The sequence below is a fragment of the Takifugu rubripes genome, chromosome 16 (assembly GCF_901000725.2).
Source record: "Takifugu rubripes chromosome 16, fTakRub1.2, whole genome shotgun sequence".
NCBI lineage: Eukaryota > Metazoa > Chordata > Actinopteri > Tetraodontiformes > Tetraodontidae > Takifugu > Takifugu rubripes.
This window is the reverse complement of record NC_042300.1, coordinates 9589029-9610742: the sequence shown is the minus strand read 5'-3', so window position 1 is coordinate 9610742 and position 21714 is coordinate 9589029. Positions and strand designations below refer to the sequence as shown.

At 44.0% G+C, this 21714-nt stretch overlaps 1 protein-coding gene across 12 annotated transcripts in view; it reads left to right on the top strand.

Annotated features, from left to right (window-relative positions):
* Positions 1-21714, top strand: part of syne1a (spectrin repeat containing, nuclear envelope 1a) — a 90941-nt gene that overhangs the window by 56612 nt on the left and 12615 nt on the right. For 11 of the 12 annotated variants that reach the window (XM_029849484.1, XM_029849479.1, XM_029849475.1 and 8 more), the window contains 50 exons: positions 29-427; positions 515-2119; positions 2295-2632; positions 2714-2858; positions 2972-3190; positions 3756-4039; positions 4200-4365; positions 4500-4655; positions 4763-4915; positions 5348-5530; positions 5669-5806; positions 6054-6239; positions 6644-6766; positions 6851-7033; positions 7599-7742; positions 9115-9330; positions 10541-10681; positions 11449-11562; positions 11859-12020; positions 12240-12434; positions 12519-12692; positions 13061-13252; positions 13794-13925; positions 14014-14111; positions 14231-14381; positions 14486-14614; positions 14701-14871; positions 14955-15170; positions 15258-15359; positions 15445-15564; positions 15663-15863; positions 15957-16130; positions 16301-16432; positions 16515-16711; positions 16827-16959; positions 17041-17223; positions 17361-17510; positions 17652-17828; positions 17922-18077; positions 18169-18324; positions 18422-18592; positions 18683-18816; positions 18909-19113; positions 19541-19723; positions 19846-19992; positions 20071-20225; positions 20334-20481; positions 20559-20653; positions 20726-20960; positions 21104-21298. In XM_029849484.1, the coding sequence (XP_029705344.1) occupies positions 29-427; positions 515-2119; positions 2295-2632; positions 2714-2858; positions 2972-3190; positions 3756-4039; positions 4200-4365; positions 4500-4655; positions 4763-4915; positions 5348-5530; positions 5669-5806; positions 6054-6239; positions 6644-6766; positions 6851-7033; positions 7599-7742; positions 9115-9330; positions 10541-10681; positions 11449-11562; positions 11859-12020; positions 12240-12434; positions 12519-12692; positions 13061-13252; positions 13794-13925; positions 14014-14111; positions 14231-14381; positions 14486-14614; positions 14701-14871; positions 14955-15170; positions 15258-15359; positions 15445-15564; positions 15663-15863; positions 15957-16130; positions 16301-16432; positions 16515-16711; positions 16827-16959; positions 17041-17223; positions 17361-17510; positions 17652-17828; positions 17922-18077; positions 18169-18324; positions 18422-18592; positions 18683-18816; positions 18909-19113; positions 19541-19723; positions 19846-19992; positions 20071-20225; positions 20334-20481; positions 20559-20653; positions 20726-20960; positions 21104-21298 (10062 nt within the window). The remainder of the gene's footprint in view (positions 1-28; positions 428-514; positions 2120-2294; positions 2633-2713; positions 2859-2971; positions 3191-3755; positions 4040-4199; positions 4366-4499; positions 4656-4762; positions 4916-5347; positions 5531-5668; positions 5807-6053; positions 6240-6643; positions 6767-6850; positions 7034-7598; positions 7743-9114; positions 9331-10540; positions 10682-11448; positions 11563-11858; positions 12021-12239; positions 12435-12518; positions 12693-13060; positions 13253-13793; positions 13926-14013; positions 14112-14230; positions 14382-14485; positions 14615-14700; positions 14872-14954; positions 15171-15257; positions 15360-15444; positions 15565-15662; positions 15864-15956; positions 16131-16300; positions 16433-16514; positions 16712-16826; positions 16960-17040; positions 17224-17360; positions 17511-17651; positions 17829-17921; positions 18078-18168; positions 18325-18421; positions 18593-18682; positions 18817-18908; positions 19114-19540; positions 19724-19845; positions 19993-20070; positions 20226-20333; positions 20482-20558; positions 20654-20725; positions 20961-21103; positions 21299-21714) is intronic. The other variant, XM_029849481.1, reaches the window with a different exon arrangement.

Here is a 21714-nt window from a genome sequence, read left to right as displayed (position 1 = left end):
AAATTCACAGTTTTTTGACTGATTTTAGGTGGGTCATTTGGAACAACGTTGGTGTCAACTTCAATCCCTGATACAAGAGAAAATCCATAACTCTGCACAGACACTTGAGGACCTTGCCCGTATTCAAAGTAAGCTGAAGGACGCCTGTGAGGGGGCAAAAGAACACCAACCTACTGTTAATTCTGCACTGAAAACCAGCCCACCGCCTGACCTGGCCCAGAGCTTCTTGTTTGAGCACCTCAGTGCGTGTGTAGAACTGGAGGCCCGCCAACAGCAGCTCGATCATGCAATAAGTGAGGCCCAGTCTGCATCATCCAGATTAGGCTTGAGTGAGAAAAGAGGCCTACAGGAGCTTGTCGACCTAGCCCAGACAGAGATGGAGGCTTTGGGGGCAGATGTAGCCCAAAGGAGAAAGTACCTCAGTAAGGTATACAACTGTAGTTTTTTTGATTGGATGCATGTCAAAATACGGTCTAAAAATACATACAACAAAATACTTTTTGTTCCTCTTTAGGCCTTCACGGAGAGGACACAGTTCATTCAAGGCTTGGCTAAAGCTTTGTCTTGGGTGCAACATCAGGAGAGGAAAGCATTGATTGAAGACCACATAGCACTTCTCCCAGAGGACCTAGCTAAACAGGTCGCTGCTTGTCGTTTTGTTCAGAACAGTTTATGTTCCTACCGGAGAGAGCTGGCATCTCTCTGGCTTCAAGGACGAGAACTAGTGAGAGATGCAACCGACAAAGAGAAAGCAGAAACCCAGACGAGGCTCGGTCAACTACAGACAGGGTTTGAAACTGCTCTCCAAAGAACGAGCCAGCGTCTGACAGACTTAGAGAAAGCCTTGACCTCCAGGAAGTACTTCCAAGTTGACCTGGATAAAATATGCCATTGGTTGAAGGAAGCAGATGCAATTACCTTCCCCGAACTCAATCTAAGCAAAACTGATGATACTTCTGAGTTGCAAACGGAACTGTCTAACATCCACCATGTCCTGGAACAAGCCTCTGAGTATGAGAACCTTCTCCTAATTGTCCAAAGAATAGGTCAGGAGATCCTCCCTACGCTGAATGAGATTGATCATTGTTACCTAGATGAGAGGCTCAATGCCCTGCCTCAGCAGTATAACTCCATCTTAGCTCTAGCCAAAGAGAAGAAAGACAGAGTCCAGCAAATAATCTTAGAGCAAAAAGAGTTCAGCACTTTCTTTGGTGTTACACGGAATGCACTGGAGGAGCTTCAGGAGCAGTTTGACAATCTGGAGAAGCAGACTATCAGTATCAGAGAGGAGGAATTTGCCTGTCTTATTAATGAATACAGAAATATTGCTAAAAGTTTATTTCATTTTAGTCCTGCTGTGAGACAACTGCATGGTAAAAATGAGGGGTTCATTTGTAGGGGTCAGCAATGCAGGGCTGAAGAGACACAGCAACTGGTGACCCTTCACAACACACTGAAACGCACGGTCAGCCACAAAATCCAACATTTAGACAGTTGCCTAGAAGCAGTAGTCGAATACAACCAAGTGTTGACAATGTTTAGCTCAGAGTTGAAGGCCGTGAAAGAGAAACTGGCTGGAATTAAGGTGGACACCAAACGTGATGCAATAGATAAAATCCCAGTTTTATATTCTCTTCTGGATCGTCTGGATCACTTCGGCTGCCGGGCTGAGGAATGTAGCCAACAAATCAAAGGCCTTGTTGTGAAGTTTGATCCTTCTGCATTTGAGGAAATGACGCTGCAGCTCAAATCTTTACAGTCTTTAACTTTGGAAGTAAAATGTTGTGTTGAAGAAAACGAAACTAAGAGCATGGAGAGTGTCGATTTTGTTAAAGAGACTGAGAAACTGATGGAATGGCTAATGACTCTCAGGGATGAATTAGAGGAGCCATTGTCTTTTTCAGAGGTTAAAACTGGGAGAATACAAGAGGAAATATGCAAACTGAATGCTATTAATGAAGCACTGAAATCTAGAATAAGGATAGGGGATGCCCTGTGTACTAGAGAAAAGCAAAAATATTGTAATAGAAAACAAGCCGTACCCACCCACTTTGAGGAAAAAATAAAGCACATGGAGCGACTCCAGTCTGAAGTTCAACAAGCAGTTATCAAAAAGAAGGTACGTGCTTTTGTGCTTCCAAAATTTCATTCAGTTTTTTTGGTAAAACTGAGTAGAAATCACAGAAACACCCATATATATTTAGACATTTCTACACATTTGCCTGGAAAGTATAGTTTTACTAACTCGATTCCTTTGACACAAATTTAATGAACTCACCTCTTGCATATTCTAGCTGGCTGCAGATCAAGCTCTCTCCCTGGTCCAGAGGTACCACTTATCTTTGCAGTCCATGCACACATGGCTGGACTGTGCTACAGCTGCGCTGCAGAGGGCCAGCACAGGGGTGGAGCTTGAGAACCAGACAGATTGTGTGGAAGACTTGGAAGATGTTCTAGCCCAGGAAACACATTTCACAGCTGGTTTAGAGGAGCAAAGGTCTTTAAATCCTCTTCTGGGGGATTTCATGGAGGTGGGAGTGATGAGCAGACTTAAAGAAAAGCTTGATGCGGTGCAGCTGAGAAAGGCAGAAATCAAACAGCAGCTGGATGTGCACAGAGAGCTGCTTCATAGGTGCGTAGTCAGGAAGTGCACAATGTAAAACATACACTATTGAAGTTTCAATGTCATAGTCTATTTTGTGTTTTCCCTCAGTTGTGCAACCCTATGGACATCCTTCCAACACAAGAAGGAGAGACTGGTTGACCAGCTGGTAGATATTGAAAGCAAGATGGCCGCGGTCACTACGGCTAAAGCTGTGGGTCTCCAGCATGCAGAGGAAAAAGCTCAGAGATGCAAAGTGAGTTGTGGGCTCCTAAGGTTTCCCAGTTTAATTTATTTATTTAACCTATGCACATAGTAGAGGACTGTGTTAAAGAAATGACTTTTTCCCATTGTTTTTTTCCCTTGTAGTCTCTGGTGGCTCACATAGATCTCCTAGAATTGCCAGTAAATGCTCTGAAAGAAAATGCAAGTGAGTTAGAGCAAATCATCTCTGAGTCCAGCAAAGCGATCACCAGCCATTCTGTGTCGTCACTGTGGCAACGGTGGACCAGGCTTCGTAGTGTGGCCCAAGCCCAGGAGAGAACACTGGAGGACACACTGAGGGAATGGAGAACCTTCACTGGGAAGGTAAAAGGCTTTATTTAGCAATTCCCTCACACGCACACGTGGGGGGTCAGCTGTGCCACTTCTAGGGACAACTCTACAACATCTACAGTCAGTTACCACACTGTGTTTTAGTGTTGAAGCCTTTTTCTGACTCACAGATTTGGGTCAAGCACAGTAACAGCCGAGTGCTGTGATGTAATTCTAGGCTTCGAGCCAGTTGATTCTCCCTGCCAAAACACTGTGTCATGAAGCATTTCCCACCTTTTGGTTTATGTCAAGTGTGAGCCATGTCAGTTCCCAAGAAACGCTGCTGCTTTAAAAGGGAAATTAGGTCAGTCCGTTAGGAATGCCAGTTACCTCTGAATACAGAGTAAGTTTGGAGCCATTTCAGACTGGCAATGACCTAATCGTTCTATATGCAGCCATTTTTGTTATTGTTAGTTCTGGTTTATTCTATGAGGCAATCACTGTATGTGGTTTGTTCTGTCCTCCACCATCAAAAAGAAGATTCTATTAAACAGTTTTCTGTGAATATTTATGCACTGGAAAAGAATATAAGAGTTGATTCTTAATCTTTTTTTTTAAGATGGAGAAGGTGCGATCAGTATCACAAGACCTCAACAGTCGTGTCCCAGACAGCAGTGTTGAGAAGGCTGCCACCAGGGCGGTGCTTCAGAACCTTTTGGAGTACCATGATTCCTTTATCATGGAAGTAGAGAGAGAACAGTCCATTCTGGCACTGCTGTTCCAACAGTCTCGCAGCCTCCGCAGTGCTGAAGATGCGGAAGTGGTGATGGAAGAAACAATTGAGAAACTGGAGGAGAAGCCATTCTTACAAGAGATTATATGCATGCAGGAGCAATATGACAGGTGACTGATTCAGTGCCCCTTATTTATAGTCAATTCTTTAAAAATAAATGGTCATATATTTATTGAGAAGAACTCAAAGACGTGTTGGTATTGTTGTTTATTATTTGGCAACACATTTCACTAACTATGTTGTTTCTTTTTATCACCATATCATGTCTAGCCTTTTATTAGGGGTACGATCCAGCAGGTCTCAGGTACAACAGGAGCTGAGGGAAAGGGAGGATGTTGAGAAGGAACTAGGCTTGGTCAAAGGTTGGATCCAGGACACACGTGGTTTACTGCTGAGCCCCACCGCAGACCTGGAGTCACTGCTACAGGAGCTAGAGGTAGGCTACAATGCTATATACGCCAACGTAAATTATGCATAAAGCTAAGCCTTAATTGCAGTTTAATGTAAATACAGAACTCATCTAATGACACCGGTATTGCAGCCTTTCACGTGATGCTGCGTGTGTTGCAGACTGCACATGGTGAGGTCATCAGCAGGCGTCAGAGCGTGGAGCGCATGATGGAGCTGCAGCAGTCCAAGTACCAGGATCTACAGGCTGCTCTACCCTCTGAATTAAGCATGCAGCTGGCCGAGGTGGCTCTGGCTTTAGGCTCTGCTGAGGACCAGGTGACTTGTCTATTGTCTGCAACCACATATTAATGTTAAAAAAATATGTGAACATTTAATGTTTTTGATTATGTTGTAAAACATGGCGTTTTTTTCAACTCTTTTAGGTTCAGGCCAGAGAAAGGGAAGTGCAGCAAACCAGAGATGTCAAAGAAGACTTCAGTTCCAGACTTCACGAAATTGAGACGAAACTGAACTCCATCGCTCTGAAACTCCAAGCCAAGGGTGTCAACCTGGAGGAGGCCAAAGAAGAGACCAAAGTATTCAACAAGACAGATTGACTAATTAACAAGCAATTAACCCCTGTTCAGTCAGCTATTCATTTTGCAGATGTTGGGTTAATGAGTGTCTGAGTTAAAATGGCTTTCTTCCTGTAACACTGACCCATTTTGAAAGCAGAATATCAAATGGGAGTGTTAGCCTAGTCCTTTCTGTCCTTCTTGTTGCTCTCACTGTTTTGATGGTTAATTATTACATCCTCACTGTTTTGATGGTTAATTATTACATCCTCACTGTTTTGATGGTTAATTATTACATCCTCTAAAGCTCGCACCAACTTAATCACTGCTCTCCTGCAAAACTGATATTATTCTAATCCAACCTGACCGTACCTGCTCTATACTTGTCTATATTTCTTAGCTATGAATCAGTGTTCTCCCAGGTATTCATTTAGTTTCTCTTGGGTTTCACAGGCTCTGTGTGAAGAATGTGAATGTTGCAATCGCTCGCTGGCAGAGTTGGGAGCCTCCGTGCAGGAGTTTTGGGAGCAGAACCCTTTGCTTTGTAAGCAGCTTGGTGATGCTGTCACCAAGCTGACAGAATTGCAGGTGCACACTTTTCAACTGGTCCAAGACAGAGCAAACAGACTGAAAAAGGTGGGATGTCCTCAAATGTGTCAAATGTGTGGATTAATTTAAATTGCACGGAGGTAATCCATGCATTTAGTTTGCTTTTACATTTAGAAATTTATTAGCATTAATTGAATTTTGTCTTGTTGCTTCTCTTGGGGACAGGCAGAAAAAGAACTGCAGGAGTATCAGAGTATGAAGGCTTTTATTTTGGGATGGACGGAGAAGGCAGAGGTTCTGGTCACCAGTAGCATAGTGTGGAGCTCTGCATCCCAGCTACAGGAGCAAATACGAGCACATCAGGCGAGTCGTTATGACCTCATTACAGGGAGCAGAAATGGCTTCAAGATAATTAACACTAAAGCTGAAGCTACATTTCATTTTTCTGCAACAAACTCTTATTTTTAATTTCATGCACTGACCCATGTAAAGGCACCTTTAAACAGTTTTGGCAGTAAACTGTCATGTGTGTTAACCAGCATTAATTAGTATAATTGCACAATATAAAGGGCTTCGCTTTGAATTCTAATTTACGTCCCCATCATGACAGGCATTGCTTCGGGAGTGTCGGGGTCTCCATGGTGATTTGGAGGCCATGGGGGAGAGGGAAGAGCAACTGGGGGAGGCTCTTCAGACTGAGAGCTGGGAACAGCAGGTGAAATACCTCAGTAGATGCACTGAGGAGCTACAACAAACCGCCAGGACTCGTCTTCAGAGTCTGCAGGATGCAGCGAAGGTAAATGTCACTGGCTCCCAGGCAAACGTTGCTGTAACTGCTCATTAATACTTTAGGCCATGACATGACATCATATTGTCTCTCAGATATATATATATATATATATATCCTAATTCTTCCTCCTAGTGGTCAGTCATTTGTTAATACATCATTGTAATTAAACACTCTCTCTCTTTAAGCGGAAATAAATAATGTGGCTACATTATGTGGCTACATTATGTGGCTACATTATGTGGCTACATTATGTGGCTACATTACGGCCGAAGGGTTCTTCTTCTTCTTCTTCTCATAGCTCCTCCAACTACAAGCTCAAAAAAGTGATTCTTTCTTAGCTACATTGTACATTGTCATATACAGTATGGCCACTTCTATTGCAGACTATAACTTTCTATGTCTCTTCCCAGGATATGTTGCATTTAGAGGCAGAAGTGAAAAACCTCCATGCAGCTGTAGAACAGATCCAGGTCACACTTGCCTCCCCAGATCTCCACAGGCTCAGCCTTAGAGAGCAGCTCACACAGAGACAGGTGACTATTTGTTTCTAAACAATGTTGTCACATAAGCGTGATGTGATGTTTGCATCTTAATATTCCTGTTTATTACTCATACAGCGTCTGCTGGTGGAAATGGAAGGTTTCAAGCAGAAGGTGGTGGCGGTGCAGCAGTGTCAGAGCGCCCTCTGGCTTCCAGAGGAAGTCGTGACCAGCCTGCCGATCTGCCGCACAGCTCAATGTCTGCAGCAAGAGGCCAGCCAGCTGCAGCACACCACCATCCAGCAGTGCAACATCCTGCAGGTGTGCTGCAGTCTTCTGTAGAATATGGCTTATTTTATTAGTCATCTGTCTCATGGGATTGAGTTACAGCAAATGCTATGTGATCTATTTTTAACTGGTAAATTTATCTGTTACCATTGACCTTCAAATGACCAATGACCTTTCTATTTTCAAGATACTAAGACAGGGACTCCGTAGGTTTCAACAATATATACAATCCATACTACTAATATACATACTCTTGCCAACCTGAAGCAACTCATCACTTTTATTGCTAGATATTTACTTTGAACCCCCATGAGATCATTATTACTCTGACGTACTCAATAGCACTCAAAGTAGACCATTTACTCAGGAAGAAAAACAAATGAACTCATTCCATCAGTCTCAGTTGTATTTTTCAATTTAGAATCTATCCATTTATCATCATATATTACTGTATATAGACAAAACAAAGTGGGATAGATCTAATAAGGTCCACTTATATCACTTCAGTAGGTTACATTCACTATTGCTCTCCCCCGAATGAACTACTAATTTCCTTTCAGAGACTAATATTATATTCTGCATTTATCCCGTGTCAAAGGAGGCTGTGGTGCAGTATGAGCAGTACGAACAGGAAGTCAAGAATCTCCAGAGATTAATAGAAGAAGCTCATCGCATCATTCAGGACCGTCCGGTATCGACCAGTAACATACAGGAACTGCAGGCTCAAATCCAGCACCATGAGGTGAGGTTGTCCTTCACGGCACCTGGTTTTTATAGAGAATTTTGTTCCTTCAATTATTGGAATTCCCGGGTACAGTTGCAGGGGAAACTCTTCCTTGCTAAGTGGCCCAGTCTGGTAATTTTACTGTGAATAATTAACATTTATCTCAAAGGACAGTTCACTTGACATTTAATAAAAACGAGTCCCAGGATGTCGGTGTCTAAAAACAGCTCTTCTATTTAGGCCAGATCTTTCAAAATCTAAGAAGCGAGAACAAGAAGATGAGATTCAGCCATTTACAGCTGAAAGAACAAGAGCGATTCAAACAAATTAAGATTAAAAATATACAGATTTTGTAGACACAGACATTGAAATGTCTGATACGGTAGCTGTAGCATCATTATGCCTGTAAAGGCCCAACTGATACACATTCCTCCTTTATCTAACTGTAAATAGACCCAGCAGAGTTTCAGTTTTGATGCGGAAAGATTTTATCTGTTTTTTATACGTGCATTCAGCCGAGTGTTTAATTCACCACCGAGTGAGAGAACCTGCAGGCTGAATAGTTAAGACAAAAAGTTAAGTAGTTAAATAGTTAAGAAAAAACAAGAAAACAATAGTTTTAAACAGATTTTGTCAACCTCCAGGAGTTGTGGAGGCAAATATGCACCGCGTTGATTTAGCTTTCCATTGTGTTTATGTCCTGCTTCAACAATACTGGCCCCGTTAGTCACATGACCTGATTATCAGTGCGGCGACCATCTGCAGGGCTGAGTAGGAGGAGGAGCAGCTGGAGAAAGAAGGGAGGAGGAGCAGGGTTCAAACCATAGCTGTAATTTGACACCATCTATGCCATTCGTCCTCTGGAGTCACCCCTCTCACAGGCAGTCATTCGTGGAAATGAAGCCCTCTAGGGGAGGGAAGTAGCATGCAGAGGAAGGTGGGGGACGCAGGGAGTGAGATCACTTCCTGTTTTTTCCTGAACATTTCCGTGGCAGGGTCTGGGGCATTTTGAACTTCTTTTTCGAGGGTCTCTCACAACCAAACGTCCAGCCTGTTGGCTCGGCCGCCGCTCTGAGTCACCCCGCCTCTGATCCACTCTGATTGGCCCAGAGGTGCAGAGGAAGCCAGAGAGAGAGACTGAGAAAAAAAGAGAGAGGCAGGGCTATTCTCTCTCTGTGCTTACACACTCAAACGAACCGGGAAGAGAAAAGAATGCTTCCACTCAACTTACTGCGCTCTTTCGCACCAGCTCCGCATTCAGTGCCGCACCAACAGAACCACCCCCGTCTTTTACCATCCTGGAACTGTTGATCTCCATCGCGGACCAAACCACATGCCTCTGACCCCGGGGGCGTCGGTGTTTTCTGTTTGGGGGGGAATGTTTTGACAGGAGCTGGCCCAGAAGATCCGCGGCTATCAGGAGCAGATCGCCTTGCTTCATTCCAAGTGTAAGATGCTTACGGTGAAGGCCAAACATGCCACCATGCTGCTCACGGTCAGCGAAGTGGAGGGTCTTTCAGACGGCATGGAGGAGCTGAGTGATGAGGAGCTGCCCAGCGCTAGGCCAACCTCCCAGCAGCTTCCCGCACACCCCTCTGTTGTCATGGTGAGTGGCAAAACCTTTCCTTGGACTCAACCAGACTCACACCAGGGACACACATGTGCATGCTGCATAGCTATCCTGTGTATGCATCGCATCTATATTTTTGTGTTGGTCTATTCTCCCCATCTGCCCACACCAATGGCTTCCAGTGAATCTAGAGGCTCCTGCTTTAGATCCCTGTCTGTGTTGGTAGTTTGTTGAAGCTTACTTACCCTAACTTAGATGGTGTGAGGTAACTGTTCAGATCCAAGTTACCAACGCGAAGCACTTACAGTTTTAGAGTGCACACTTCTATACAGGATTCCTTTGCTGCTCTTTTGTGTCTCTTTTTGCACAGGAATAACCCACACTTTCTTTGCCTCCTAACACGTTATCTTTGACTGTATTCATGCTGTTATTTCCTCCGGGTGATACCGACCTGCATCTGTCGGACTCCTTCTGTTTCATTCGCTGCATGATCATCCGAACGGCCCCTATTGTCTTTCCTTTGTAAATTTCTGTTCACATTTGTTTTTGCTCTGTCACTGTTTGTGGTGGTTTGCTCAGCAGGCCAGGAAACAGGATATCGCCATATGAGTGTGTGTTTGTGTGTGACTGTTGCTGGGTACTGACTGCTTAGTTACAGTACAGTTCCTAATGCAGTTTTGAGAGGGACTTTCTTATTCGGTAATATAACTACAAAGTTTATACAGTGAGTGAGAGCTTCCCACACACACTGGTTTGACAGTCCATTGCATTGCATTGCATCATAAAGCCCGGGAAAAAAATCCTCTAAATATAACAAGGTTTCAAGTCAGCTGGCCAAGTACGGCGTTAACTGCCAAAAGGCAGCTCTTTGCAGGGCTTGGCTCAAATTTCTGCTCTGCCTTTCCAGTGACGCATTCAGTAACTCGGACAATTGTGCTACTTCTCTGACAGCTGCTGTCTCGTTTAGCTATGCATGCTTTAGTCTTAGACCTTTCGTTTCCAACTTACTATTGATCCGTGGTCAATATGATGTAGCGTCTCATGATTATAGCATCAGCACATTACTTGCTAGCTTATTTATCAGCAGTGCTGAATACAATTCATTTTTTCCCATTTTCTATTAATTTTTGTGCTCTCCTTTTCTCTTTCTTTTTTATGCTTCTGTCTTCTTTTGATCTGGGTGTTTTCTCCCCCCCCCCCCCATCCCTTTACGGCTTCTTTGATATGTATGTGTGCGCGTGGTCAGATGACAGCAGGCCGTTGCCACACACTCCTCTCCCCTGTGACAGAGGAGTCAGGGGAGGAGGGTACCAACAGTGAGGTCTCCTCACCCCCTGCCTGCCGCTCCCCCTCCCCAGGGGCTAATGCTGACGCTCCTCTTAACCAGGTACTTCAAAGACCTCCAGCGTTAGCTGCTCCAGCTAGCTTCTATAGTCCCAACATCTGCTCTGCAGCCTAACAGCACTGTCCTGTCCTCAACCACAAATTGTCAATCTTTATGAGTCATCAGCCAAACATTAAATGATCCTATTTTATAAATGCTTCATCTTCAATGACATGAGTGGAACACATGGTTAATCATTAAAGAATTATAACAAACCAATTATAGCTGAAGCTGACATAGTGTAGAGATGACTTGTTAAGATGGACATGCTATTATCACTCTGCTCTGTCATCACCATCTGATGCCACCAATAACTTCCCCGTCATCACCTTTGTCAATATAATGGAAGGATAGCTGCTTTGCTGCCTCTTCCTTTTTTCTGTTTATTAGCGTTATATTTTCAGATTTACTTTGCTGAAGAAAATTTGCTTTTGCACTTTTTTTATGACACAAAGAGCTTAAAAAGCCCAATAAAAGTTGTAAATTCTAAAAACGCCACTGTTCCTGAAGAAAACATCCAATATGTGGGAAGAGGTCTGTTTAGGGAACTCTTCATTGTCCAAAACCCTCTATTTGAAACATGACAAAGCAACATTTTGTCAACTTAGATAGGAAAAGTTAAAAAGTTAAAGGGATGGAGCAGTCAAACAGTAGTGCTCTGTTGTTGTCATACCCATTATTGATGTTATGTAAATGGACCTATCAGCTCAGTGATGTCCCTCATAAGCAAATAGCACTGAAACCATTACTCACTGTGTTATGCACGACAGGGTCATAGCACTATAAGCCGAGCCCCCATCCAGGAACTGTATGACCCTTCCATGAAGACCAGCACTGCCAACTTGGATGACTTGCAGAGATCTTGGGAAACCCTCAAGAATGTGGTCAGTTGTAAAGAAAGCTGCTTATAATTGGACAAAATCAGCGATCAGTGTAAACTTTAAAGATCCCTTCAGGTTTTCTTGATTCGCGATGTTCTTGAGACCTTACAGCTCCAAAAGTTGATTCAAAGTCAATGCGTAACCTAATTTTACGCAAAGAAGCATTTCTTAAAACATTACTGTCTTTACACATTCAAAACATGACCAATAGTATCTTGATTGTCTCAGTTGCAGGATGAAGTGTGACAGTAAGCTTTGATCTTTCATCTTATCGTTTCCATCCCTTTTTCTCAACACAGATCAGTGAGAAACAGAAAAGTCTATATGAAGCTTTGGAGCGACAGCAGCATTATCAAGAGTCCCTCCAGTCCATTTCTACTAAAATGGAGTCCATTGAGGGAACGCTCAACGAGGGCCTTGAGCCTAACAAGAGTCCAGAGAGCCAGATGGCTGCACATCAAGTGAGTAAATGATGGAGGTCTGAAGATTCTGAAGAAATGTGTGATGGAAATATTACAAAAACCTCAGAATTATTTGTTTGTGTAACAGAAAATTTACTGTCCTGTTGCAAAAGTTGTACACCAAAACATTACAGTGCTATCAAGTCATGCTAGCCTTTATCCAAAGTCAACCACATATCATGCAATTAAACATTTTCATGCTTTTCTTCACCTGTCCAGGCTTTAATGGATGAGATCCTGATGCTGCAGGAGGAGATTGGTGAGTTGCAGACGTGGTTCTCAGAAGAGCTGGCAGACAGCGATGGTGAGGGGGAGGCCGGTGACCAGCTGGCTCTCCAGTCTACTCTCACTGTGCTGGGAGAGCGGATGGCCACCATCCGAATGAAGGCCTCGGGGAAACGTCAGCTTCTAGAGGTGGGAGCCTGAAGAGCGTTTTCTTTTAACGCCCGTACCTTTGGTTTCATGCAATAAATGAGCTCCGTCTCTGTGCTGGATCAGGAGAGAATAAGTGAACAGCTAGAAGGGCAACGACAGGAACAGGCGCTGCAGCGTTACCACAGCGAGGCCGAGGAGCTCGACCACTGGCTGCTCAGCACCCGAGCAACACTGAGTTCTGCACTTAAGCCATTAAATGAAGACCTGGACATGGAAGAGCAGCTGATTGACTGTCAGGTGAGGTTTGCTGGACATGCTGGTGCATAGAGGCCTGAAACACACTACATTAAGATATCGGGGCATGTTTATTATCCTCCTGCTTACAGGTTTCCTGATGATTACTGTCAACTTTTCATTAAGTGGTAGAAGCAGTACAACTTTTGATTTTATTCTGGAGTTAAATATAACAAAGGCTCAAACATCTGTCCGTCTCAGTGTTGCTTACAAAGCATCTGTCCCTTGTCATTATATCACTGTTGCTGTTTTAGTGATACACAATTACTCATCTCATTAGCAGTTTGCAGGATGTTTTCTGTAGGTAAATAATCCTAAATGTGCGTATTTAGGTCCCAGATCAGGAATTAACAGTCATCTGCCCATTTCAGAACATGCTACTTGAGATTGAGCAGAAGGTGTCGTATCTGTCGGAGCTGTCCGTCCACAGCGAGAGCTTGTTGTTGGAGGGTCGAGCTGAGACCAAAGGGGAGGCGGAGCAACTTACACTTAAACTGCGATCCCTCAAAGACAGTTTGGTGGAGCTGCAGCAGATGCTGCAGGACAAACAAGTAGACATACAGGTGAGAGCTCTGATCTCTTCATGTCCATGTTTTTTTCTTAGCTACTGCCATGCAGCCCATTTTTCCTCCCTGCCCCTCTGGTTGTGCTGGGCTGTATTGTCTGACACACTGTAACCATATGAATGGTGGTATTGTTCCAATAGCAAAGGTCATGTCAGTCTCTGTATAGAAAAGTCCAGTGTTTTCCATATTGGGGCTCAATTAGCTAAAAAAAAAAGGGGCTGCCATCTTTGCATGTTAACTTTAACAATACCAAAGCAGGTGTGGTTCTTATGAGGCAAAATTTCGACCTTTTTGCTTTGTTTTTTTGTCCAATTTAATTTATTTTGAAATACTTGGCATTGGCTAGGTCATATTACAACTTTGAAACACTGTTTTCTGAGTCAATATGAGGTTTTTTTTGTCTTTATGGTGTTTGGTTTACAATTAAATCAACACACTGAAACCAGCTAGCTTAGCACTAAAACTGTGGTTTCTTAATTGTTCACTAAATATTTCAGTCATTTATAATGGATTGTGGACTGTCCCTCTGCTTGACCAGGGTTCACTGCAGGAGCAGGAGGACAGTGAACCAGATTCATCTCTGTCCCAGAGTCCTAATGTTCAGGACTGGCTCTCCCATGCAAGGTCCACACGCACACAGCAGCATCATGACAATCTTCTTCGACAGAGGGTGAGAAATGTATTTTATATCAGTCATCCATTTAAAATCACCAGTAAAGTTGTGGATGTACCTAAATGTTTGCACGGTGACATTCAAGGAGCTACAACATCAAGTAGCCGAACAGAGGAAGCTGCTGCAGTCTGTAGCCAACTTTGGAGAGGAGTTACTTAACAACCAGACCCTCAATGGTGACAGGTACTTTCTCTTTTCTGGATTCTTTTTAAATTCTAGGCCTTTTTTTAAAAAAACCTCAAGCAACATGTATCAAAAGGTATTCCTTTATGAATAAAGCAGCCGGCCTCTCTCCCCCACAGTGAGGTGTCCATCCCTGGAGGAGTGTTGCTGGACAGTGAGACTGTGTGTCCTGCAGACCAGCTGAGGCAACGCTGGGAAAATTTGAATAAAGATCAGAGCACAAAACTACAGCTCTCGCTTAATTCCCTAGAACAGGACCAGCTTAGTCCGGTACCCTCACAATGACAGTACAATTCTGACATGTTTTATGGCAGTTTTTGCCATCACGTGGGGTTTTGTTTCTCCCATTTGATTTTAGTTAAACTTGTGTGCAGGTCCTCCTCTGGTCTCGTTTGTCCAGTCCTAGTCTGGTGTTTAAAGGAGAGCCTCTCGGCCAAGATTCTCTGTCTCCAAGAGCTTTGTTTGAAACCTGCAGTCAGACTCTGCAGAGAATCACACAAGAGGTAAAATACGGATGTTTGTACCCAGAGGTACAAATATATTCCCCTAATTCTAGTGTCCTGAGTGAGTGCTCTTTGTTGCTCCTCAGGCAGTGAATGATGGCAGCCTGGTGGGCTCTATGAGAGGAACATCAGTCCAGCAGCAGCTGTATTCTGCTGTGTCAGCGGCCTCCTCCTGGCTTGATGCTGCTGAGAACCAGCTGCTTTCGGGTCCTGTGTTGCTGTCTGAAAATACAGAGACACAGCTTACAAATTTTGAGGTAAACGCTGCCATTATATTACACAAGCAGTATCACGTTCCCTCCATTAATACTGACAAGAGACATCGTCTCTTTGGATTTAGTGTTTAAATAGGCAGCTGAAGATAATGAGCCGGGAGGTGAACCTCTGCAGAGATCTCATGGCTGGAGGAGCAGGTCGACAGTGTGGCAGGGACGAGCAAGTCCTGATGGAAGACACGCTGGAGGGTTTGCAAGAGAGGATGGGACTGCTGGAGTCCACCTTAGTGCAATACTGTGACAGCATGAAGGACAGACTTCAGGACCACTCACATGTCCAGGTACATAAACAGTGGTGACATCCACCCACTTCAATTATTTTTGTTGCTTAGCAAATCTGTGACTCTATTTTATATTGTGCTTTCCAGAATGAACTGAGGGTGCTCTTCGCAGCTCTGAGCGAACATAAACACCAGTTACTGAAGAAAATGGCCGGGACTGTGGACAGACCGGCCTCAAAGCAATTAGAGGTATGATATAAAATAAATGCTCAAGCATTTGAAATTGTCATTGCATTAAAAGTATCATGATTTCATTTTGGTGATTATTTTCTAGACATTATCAGAAGTGGAGGACAGTCTGAAAGAGTTTGAGCAAAGAGTTGCAGAGCTGAAGACCAGAGCAGATGGACTCCAGTCGGACCATGTCGCTAACCAAGAACTTCTTAAACTCCAGGTAACATTATCACACCAATTGTTTACTACTCTGATCTCTTGGGCTCTCTACTGTGTATTTCTAGCACCGTAACTTCTGCTGTTGATGCTTATTTGTAGGATGCGTATGAGGAGCTGGTGCTGATGGTGGGCTCCAGACGCAGCAGTCTGAATCATGGCTTGTCCCTCAAGGCTCAGTATGAGGCTGCCCTTCATGACCTCACAAACCTGGTGGACACTGCTCAGGACAAGATGGCTGCAGACCAGAAAATGACAGTGACTTCTGTCAAAGAGGTCCAGATGCTACTGGACAAACACAAAGTGAGAAACACAGTAGCATCAAGACTTTGTTTTCATCAAAAGCTTTGCTTTTTAAACAGATTTGGGTTTTTTTTTCTTTAATGTTGTCTTTAGGAGTTTTTCCAGGGCCTAGAGTGCCATATGATCCTCACCCAGACCTTTTACAGTAAAGTGTGCGGCCTGGTAGCACAGAGGGAGAGCCAGGTCCTGGAGGAGACAATGGCCTTGGCCCAAAGTGTTCTTAAACAGGCCCACAGACGAGGGGTGGAGCTGGAGGGCATACAGGAGGTACAAAAACAGGATATTGTGGTCATGTTGGTGTATTACATGCTTGCAGTCTTGTTGACTTTTTCTTTTTTACTTTCAGTGGATTAAGTTGTCATAGTTTTCATGTTAACTATTTTTCTTAAACCATTGTTTTAAAAATAACAAAAGTATTGTGTTATTCACTTTCACAGTCTTGGAGCAGGCTCGTGGAAAACTACCAGGCTCTGTGCAGACAGTTAGAGGCCGTGGAGTGCAGTATTCCAACTGTAGGCCTGGTTGAGGAGACAGAGGAAAGACTCGTTGAAAGAATCAGTCTTTACCAGGCAAGAAAGACGGCTCTTGCAACGCAATATTTAACAACAATCCCAAGAATTTGCAATAATTTATTCCCTATCTGTGAACTAGCACTTGAAAACTAGTCTGATGGAGCACCAGCCCCAGTTGTACCAAGTTCTGGAGGAAGGCAAGAGGCTTCTTCTCTCTGTTGGCTGCGTAGACTTGGAGAACCAGCTGACTCAGCTGGGTGAACACTGGCTGTCCTCTACCACCAAAGTCAACAAGGAGCTGCATCGCCTCGATTCAACGCTAAAACACTGGAGCAGGTCAGCGCCATGATTTTCTATTGGCTGACCTGGCAGTCGTCATGCATACAGCCTGAAGATAATCATCAAAAGTTGGCAGAAGAATAAATAATTTACTCCTCTTTATAATGTCAAGGTACCAGAACGAGTCTGCAGAACTGAGCCACTGGTTGCAGTCGGCAGTCGACCGACTGGAGTTCTGGACAGCGCAGTCAGTAACAGTGCCTCAGGAGCTGGAGACTGTCAGAGATCACCTGTGTGCCTTCCTGGTTAGTCTAGTTGCAAAATCAGAAATACAAATGCCGGTACATACAATATTACAAATTACAAAACAACTATTTGTGTGGCAGGAGTTTTCAAAAGAGGTAGATGCCAAGTCATCCTTGCGCTCATCTGTGCTGAACACTGGCAACCAGCTACTGCGACTGAAACGGGTCGACACAGCTGGCCTCAGGTCAGCAATGGGCCAGATTGACACTCAGTGGGCAGAGTTGTTGACGCATATTCCTGTTGTACAGGAAAAGCTTCACCAGGTTTGTGAAAGCACCACACACATAAAGTGTCCATATCAATATCCCTGCAGTATTGCTTATTGTTAGTTGTTTTTAACTGCTTATCACTTTCCACGTTGGTTGTTTTTAACTGAAACCTTCCTGCTGTCATACTTTAGTTGCAAATGGAGAAGCTGGCATCACGACATGCCATCACAGAGCTGATGAGTTGGATCTCTCTCATGGAGAACATCATAGAGGGGGACCAAGATAAAATCCAGGCTGTTTTGGGCTCTGAGAAAGTTCAAGAATTTTTGCAGAAGTATAAGGTATAGATCATATGTACACGTTAATTTACTGGCCAGTTGTGGTGTTCTGAAAAACAAATCATTAACAGCTGGCCACCTTTACTCTTTCTCTTAATGCATCTTATTTATCACACTTTTGACATTGTTATGTGTCTTTTACAGGGTTTCCGCATAGATCTGACCTGTAAGCAGTTAACCGTGGACTTTGTAAACCAGTCAGTGTTGCAGATGAGCAGTCATGATGTAGAAGGAAAGCGCAGTGACAAAACAGATTTTGCTGAGAAACTTGGAGCAATGAACAGACGTTGGCAGATTCTTCAGGGGCTTATTGGCGAAAAGGTGACGTAGGATCCTCCAAAGTCAAGAATAGAGGTCTTCTGTTAAATTGTGGTTTGCTGTCACTTATGTCTCTACATTGCGGTTTAATTTTAGATTCAGCATTTGGAGGGACTCTTGGAAAGTTGGATGGAGCATGAAAGTGGAGTTCAGGCCTTGAAAACCTGGCTCACACTGCAGGAGGAGAAACTAAAGAAGAGAAACAGGATAGAGGACGTAGCATCGGTGCAGAATGCACTCAAAGACTGTCACGTATGCACTCCTACATCACTGACATGTCAGCAACAAACCATGTGAGGATATATGTTTCTGAGATTGTTTTCAAAAAATTATAATGTTTCAGGAGTTGGAGGAATTAGTAAAGGAAAAGGAGAAGGATCTAGAGAAAGCAGAGGAACGAGGAAATGCTCTCATCCAGAAAGAAAATGGTTCAGCCTGCTCTGTTGTCAGGGAAACTCTCAAAGGCCTTAAGCAGTCATGGGCACGCTTAGACCAAATGGTGAATCATTTTTATCCCCTAAAATGATAGTTATTGTTGACTTTTTACTGTTGTCTTTGAGACATTTGCTCATGCGTTCTCCTATTCTTCCCTTCAGATAATCCAGAAGAAGGGGAACCTGCGATTGGTGCTTGAGCAGTGGACGTTATACCGCCGTGCTTCAGAGGAGATTAATGGATACCTGATGGAGGGCAGATACTCTGTTTCTCGGCTGCGACTCCTCAACGGTTCCCTGGAGGCTGTCCAGCAACAAGTGGAGAGTTTAGAGGTGAGGATTACAAAAGCTGTTTTTAAAGTGCTATTCATAGCATTAAATGCCACAAAAAACAATTCTAAAATGAATTTTTCGGATTTCTAGGGTTTGCAGGAAGAGATGGATAAACAAGAGAGCAGCTTGAGGAAGTTTGGTACCGTAACACACCAGTTACTGACAGAGTGTCACCCATCTGTGGCTGAAACGCTCAACAGAGCTCTCCATGACGTCAACATCAAGTGAGGATAGTACAAATTCAAACCCATCACTCAAGCTGTGCCCGGCACGGCTGTGGTCCCACTAGCTTTCACACCACGTCTCTCCTCCACAGGTGGAACCATCTACTAGAGCAGATCTCAGTGCAGCTGAAGATTGGTAAAGACCTTCAGGGTTTGTGGCAGCGCTACAAGTTGTTGCACAGCCAGTGTGTCGCAGGAGTTCGTAGACAGGAGGAATGTGCCGATCGCCTCCTCAAGAGCGCTACTGAAAGAGAGATCACAGAGGAGGAGAGCAGCGCCTGGATGAAGGACTGCAGTGTGAGTTGAGATGAGTAGTAACTAAGGAAACTAAAGGCCTCTAGCCCTGAAACCATTTGCCCACCACGCAAATTTAAAAGCCTTGTTTTCAGCTGCCGAATATAAATGGCATCCTCTTCTTTTGTCGCCAGGAATGTGGATCCTCACCACAATGTAACAAAAGTCTGTTGAAAAGCAGACCGCCATAGAAAAGACAGGCTTGTGATTTACACTGCAGGGGTCTGGGGGTGTCAGTGGATTACTTTGCTTTGGTCGGATCATAGGGACTGAGGAATGCACCTCTATCACTCCAGTGAATAAAGCCAAAATAAAAAGAAATTCTCATTATAAACTGACTTTGTTGTAGGTATTTAAAGGGTTGTCTTTCCTTGTGTGGCTTCTGTTGTGTTCTCCAACCTTTGCCTCTCTTCTCACTTTGCTGTTGCAGGCATGCCTTGGGGGCCAGGCCTCAGTACAGCAGTCACTGCAACACCTACAGACTTTAGGGGACCAGCTCAAGTGTCTTGTTGATGCTTCTTCTTCAGCAGCCATCCAGTCTGACCTGCTGGCACTCACCTATCACCTAGCAAAACTGGAGCACTCCCTTCAGCGGCAGCAGGAAACACTTCAGGTAGGAAAGCATTATTAATAGTACAGTATATAGAGTCTTGTTACGCCGTACAGTCTTGTGATTTATTTCTGATTCATGTTGTATAAATTTTCTCTATTCTTACTGTGTTTGAATGGCTGTAGTCTGAATCTCAGGCCTGCGAGGGTTTCAGAAAGCAGTTAAATGTGCTGATTGGTCAGGCTGAAGAGGCAGAGGAGGTGCTGAAGCAGTCTGACCCAGTTGGCTCATCTGAGGTTGCTTTGGTCCAGAAGAAAATGGAGAAGTTGAGGGTAAGAGAGTGGTATTCTGTGGTTTTTGAACTTGACAATATGGTTTGTCTGAAAACAAATCTAAATACATTAAACCAGGTTCATCTGCTGAAATTGAGCAGCCTGTCTCCAGACCTAGAACGGATAAACGAGCTGGTTTACAGGCTGCCAGTCAGTGACAGTGATGTTAAAAGACTGCAGAACCTTAACAGAAACTGGGCTGCTCACACGGCTCACCTCAATGAGAGGTTCAGGTACTTATGGTTTTTTTTTTTACCATGACTTTAGGTGGTAACACGTGCAGTACCTCTTAAAACTAATCTTTTATATGTTCTAAATGTCTTCGCACTGTCTTTCAATAGTAAACTGCAATCAGTCGTGCTCCAGCAGCAGAGCTTCCTCCAGAAATGTGAGACTTGGATGGAATTCTTGACCCAGACTGAGCAGAAGTTGACTGCTGAGATCTCAGGAAACTACCAGAGTCTGCTGGAGCAGCAGAGAGATCATGAGGTCAGAGGTCAATACAAACATACACATATTAGTCTCTTTCTCTCGCTGTTATGTGGTAAAACTACGTTTGTTTACAGCTATTCCAGGCAGAGATGTTTAGCAGGCAGCAAATTCTCTATTCCATCATCAATGATGGCCATCATATATTGGACCAAGGATCAGTGGATGACAGGTAAAGACACGACCATTTAAGAATCAGAACAAATACTGAGAAGCTTTACGCTGTTCTCACTGCCTCCAACAGAGATGATTTCAGTGTGAAACTGGCCTTGCTAAGCAACGAGTGGCAGGGAGTGGTGAGGCGAGCTCAGCAGCGAAGGGGAATCATTGATAGTCTTGTTCGCCAGTGGCAGAATTACCAAGAGACAACGGAAAAGCTCCAACGATGGCTTCAGGAAGTGTCACGTGATCCATCTGTATATCAACCCGGCGAGCCTGTAGCCCTGCTACAAGCCCGAAATCTATTAGACGAGATTCAGGTAGATCCTGTCACGGCGGGTTTTGGTTTTAAAACGCTAGATTGAAATGTTCCTCTAATAAACTCTCATCTTTTCTCCCACCTTAGTCTCCTGTAGTTAACTTTTCCCCCCTCTGTGCGTTCCCCTCGTTTCTCTTCCTGCAGCAGAGAGAGCGAGTCCTCCACAGGCAGCAGGGAAGCTACATTCTGACAGTGGAGGCTGGCATGAGCCTGTTGCTGTCGGCTGACGCTGTGTCTGAGTCCAGCCTGCAGGCAGAGCTGATGGAGATTCAGGAAAGGTGGAGACACGCCCACCACCGCCTGGACCAGCAAAGGAGAGAGCTGCAGGGCCTAATCAAGGTCTGGTTATTTTAATACATATGTATATATCACATCGATGAGCAAAAATCATGACCAGAGGTCATTTGATTAATTCCCAAAGGCTTTTTTTTTTTTGACTTATCAAGAGTTTGCCAGGCTAAGTCATCAGATCTAATTTGGTGTGTACTTCTCACAACTTCAGTCTACTGTCTATCTTTGAAGATATCCTGCCTGCTTGAGGATCAAACCAAGGACAGAGTCATAACTGGGCTACTTCTGAGTGACTCATAAAAGGGTTTCATTGGGTTATTTTGCAGGGCAACGTGAAGATAGTTTCAATTCCTTGTGTAGGAATTGAAAATCTTGTCATAGAACCAAACAAGTTCTAATAATGTCCCTATTTTAACACTGAAAGTTTTTGCTCTTCGTTCTCTGTCTTATTCTCTACCTTCAGT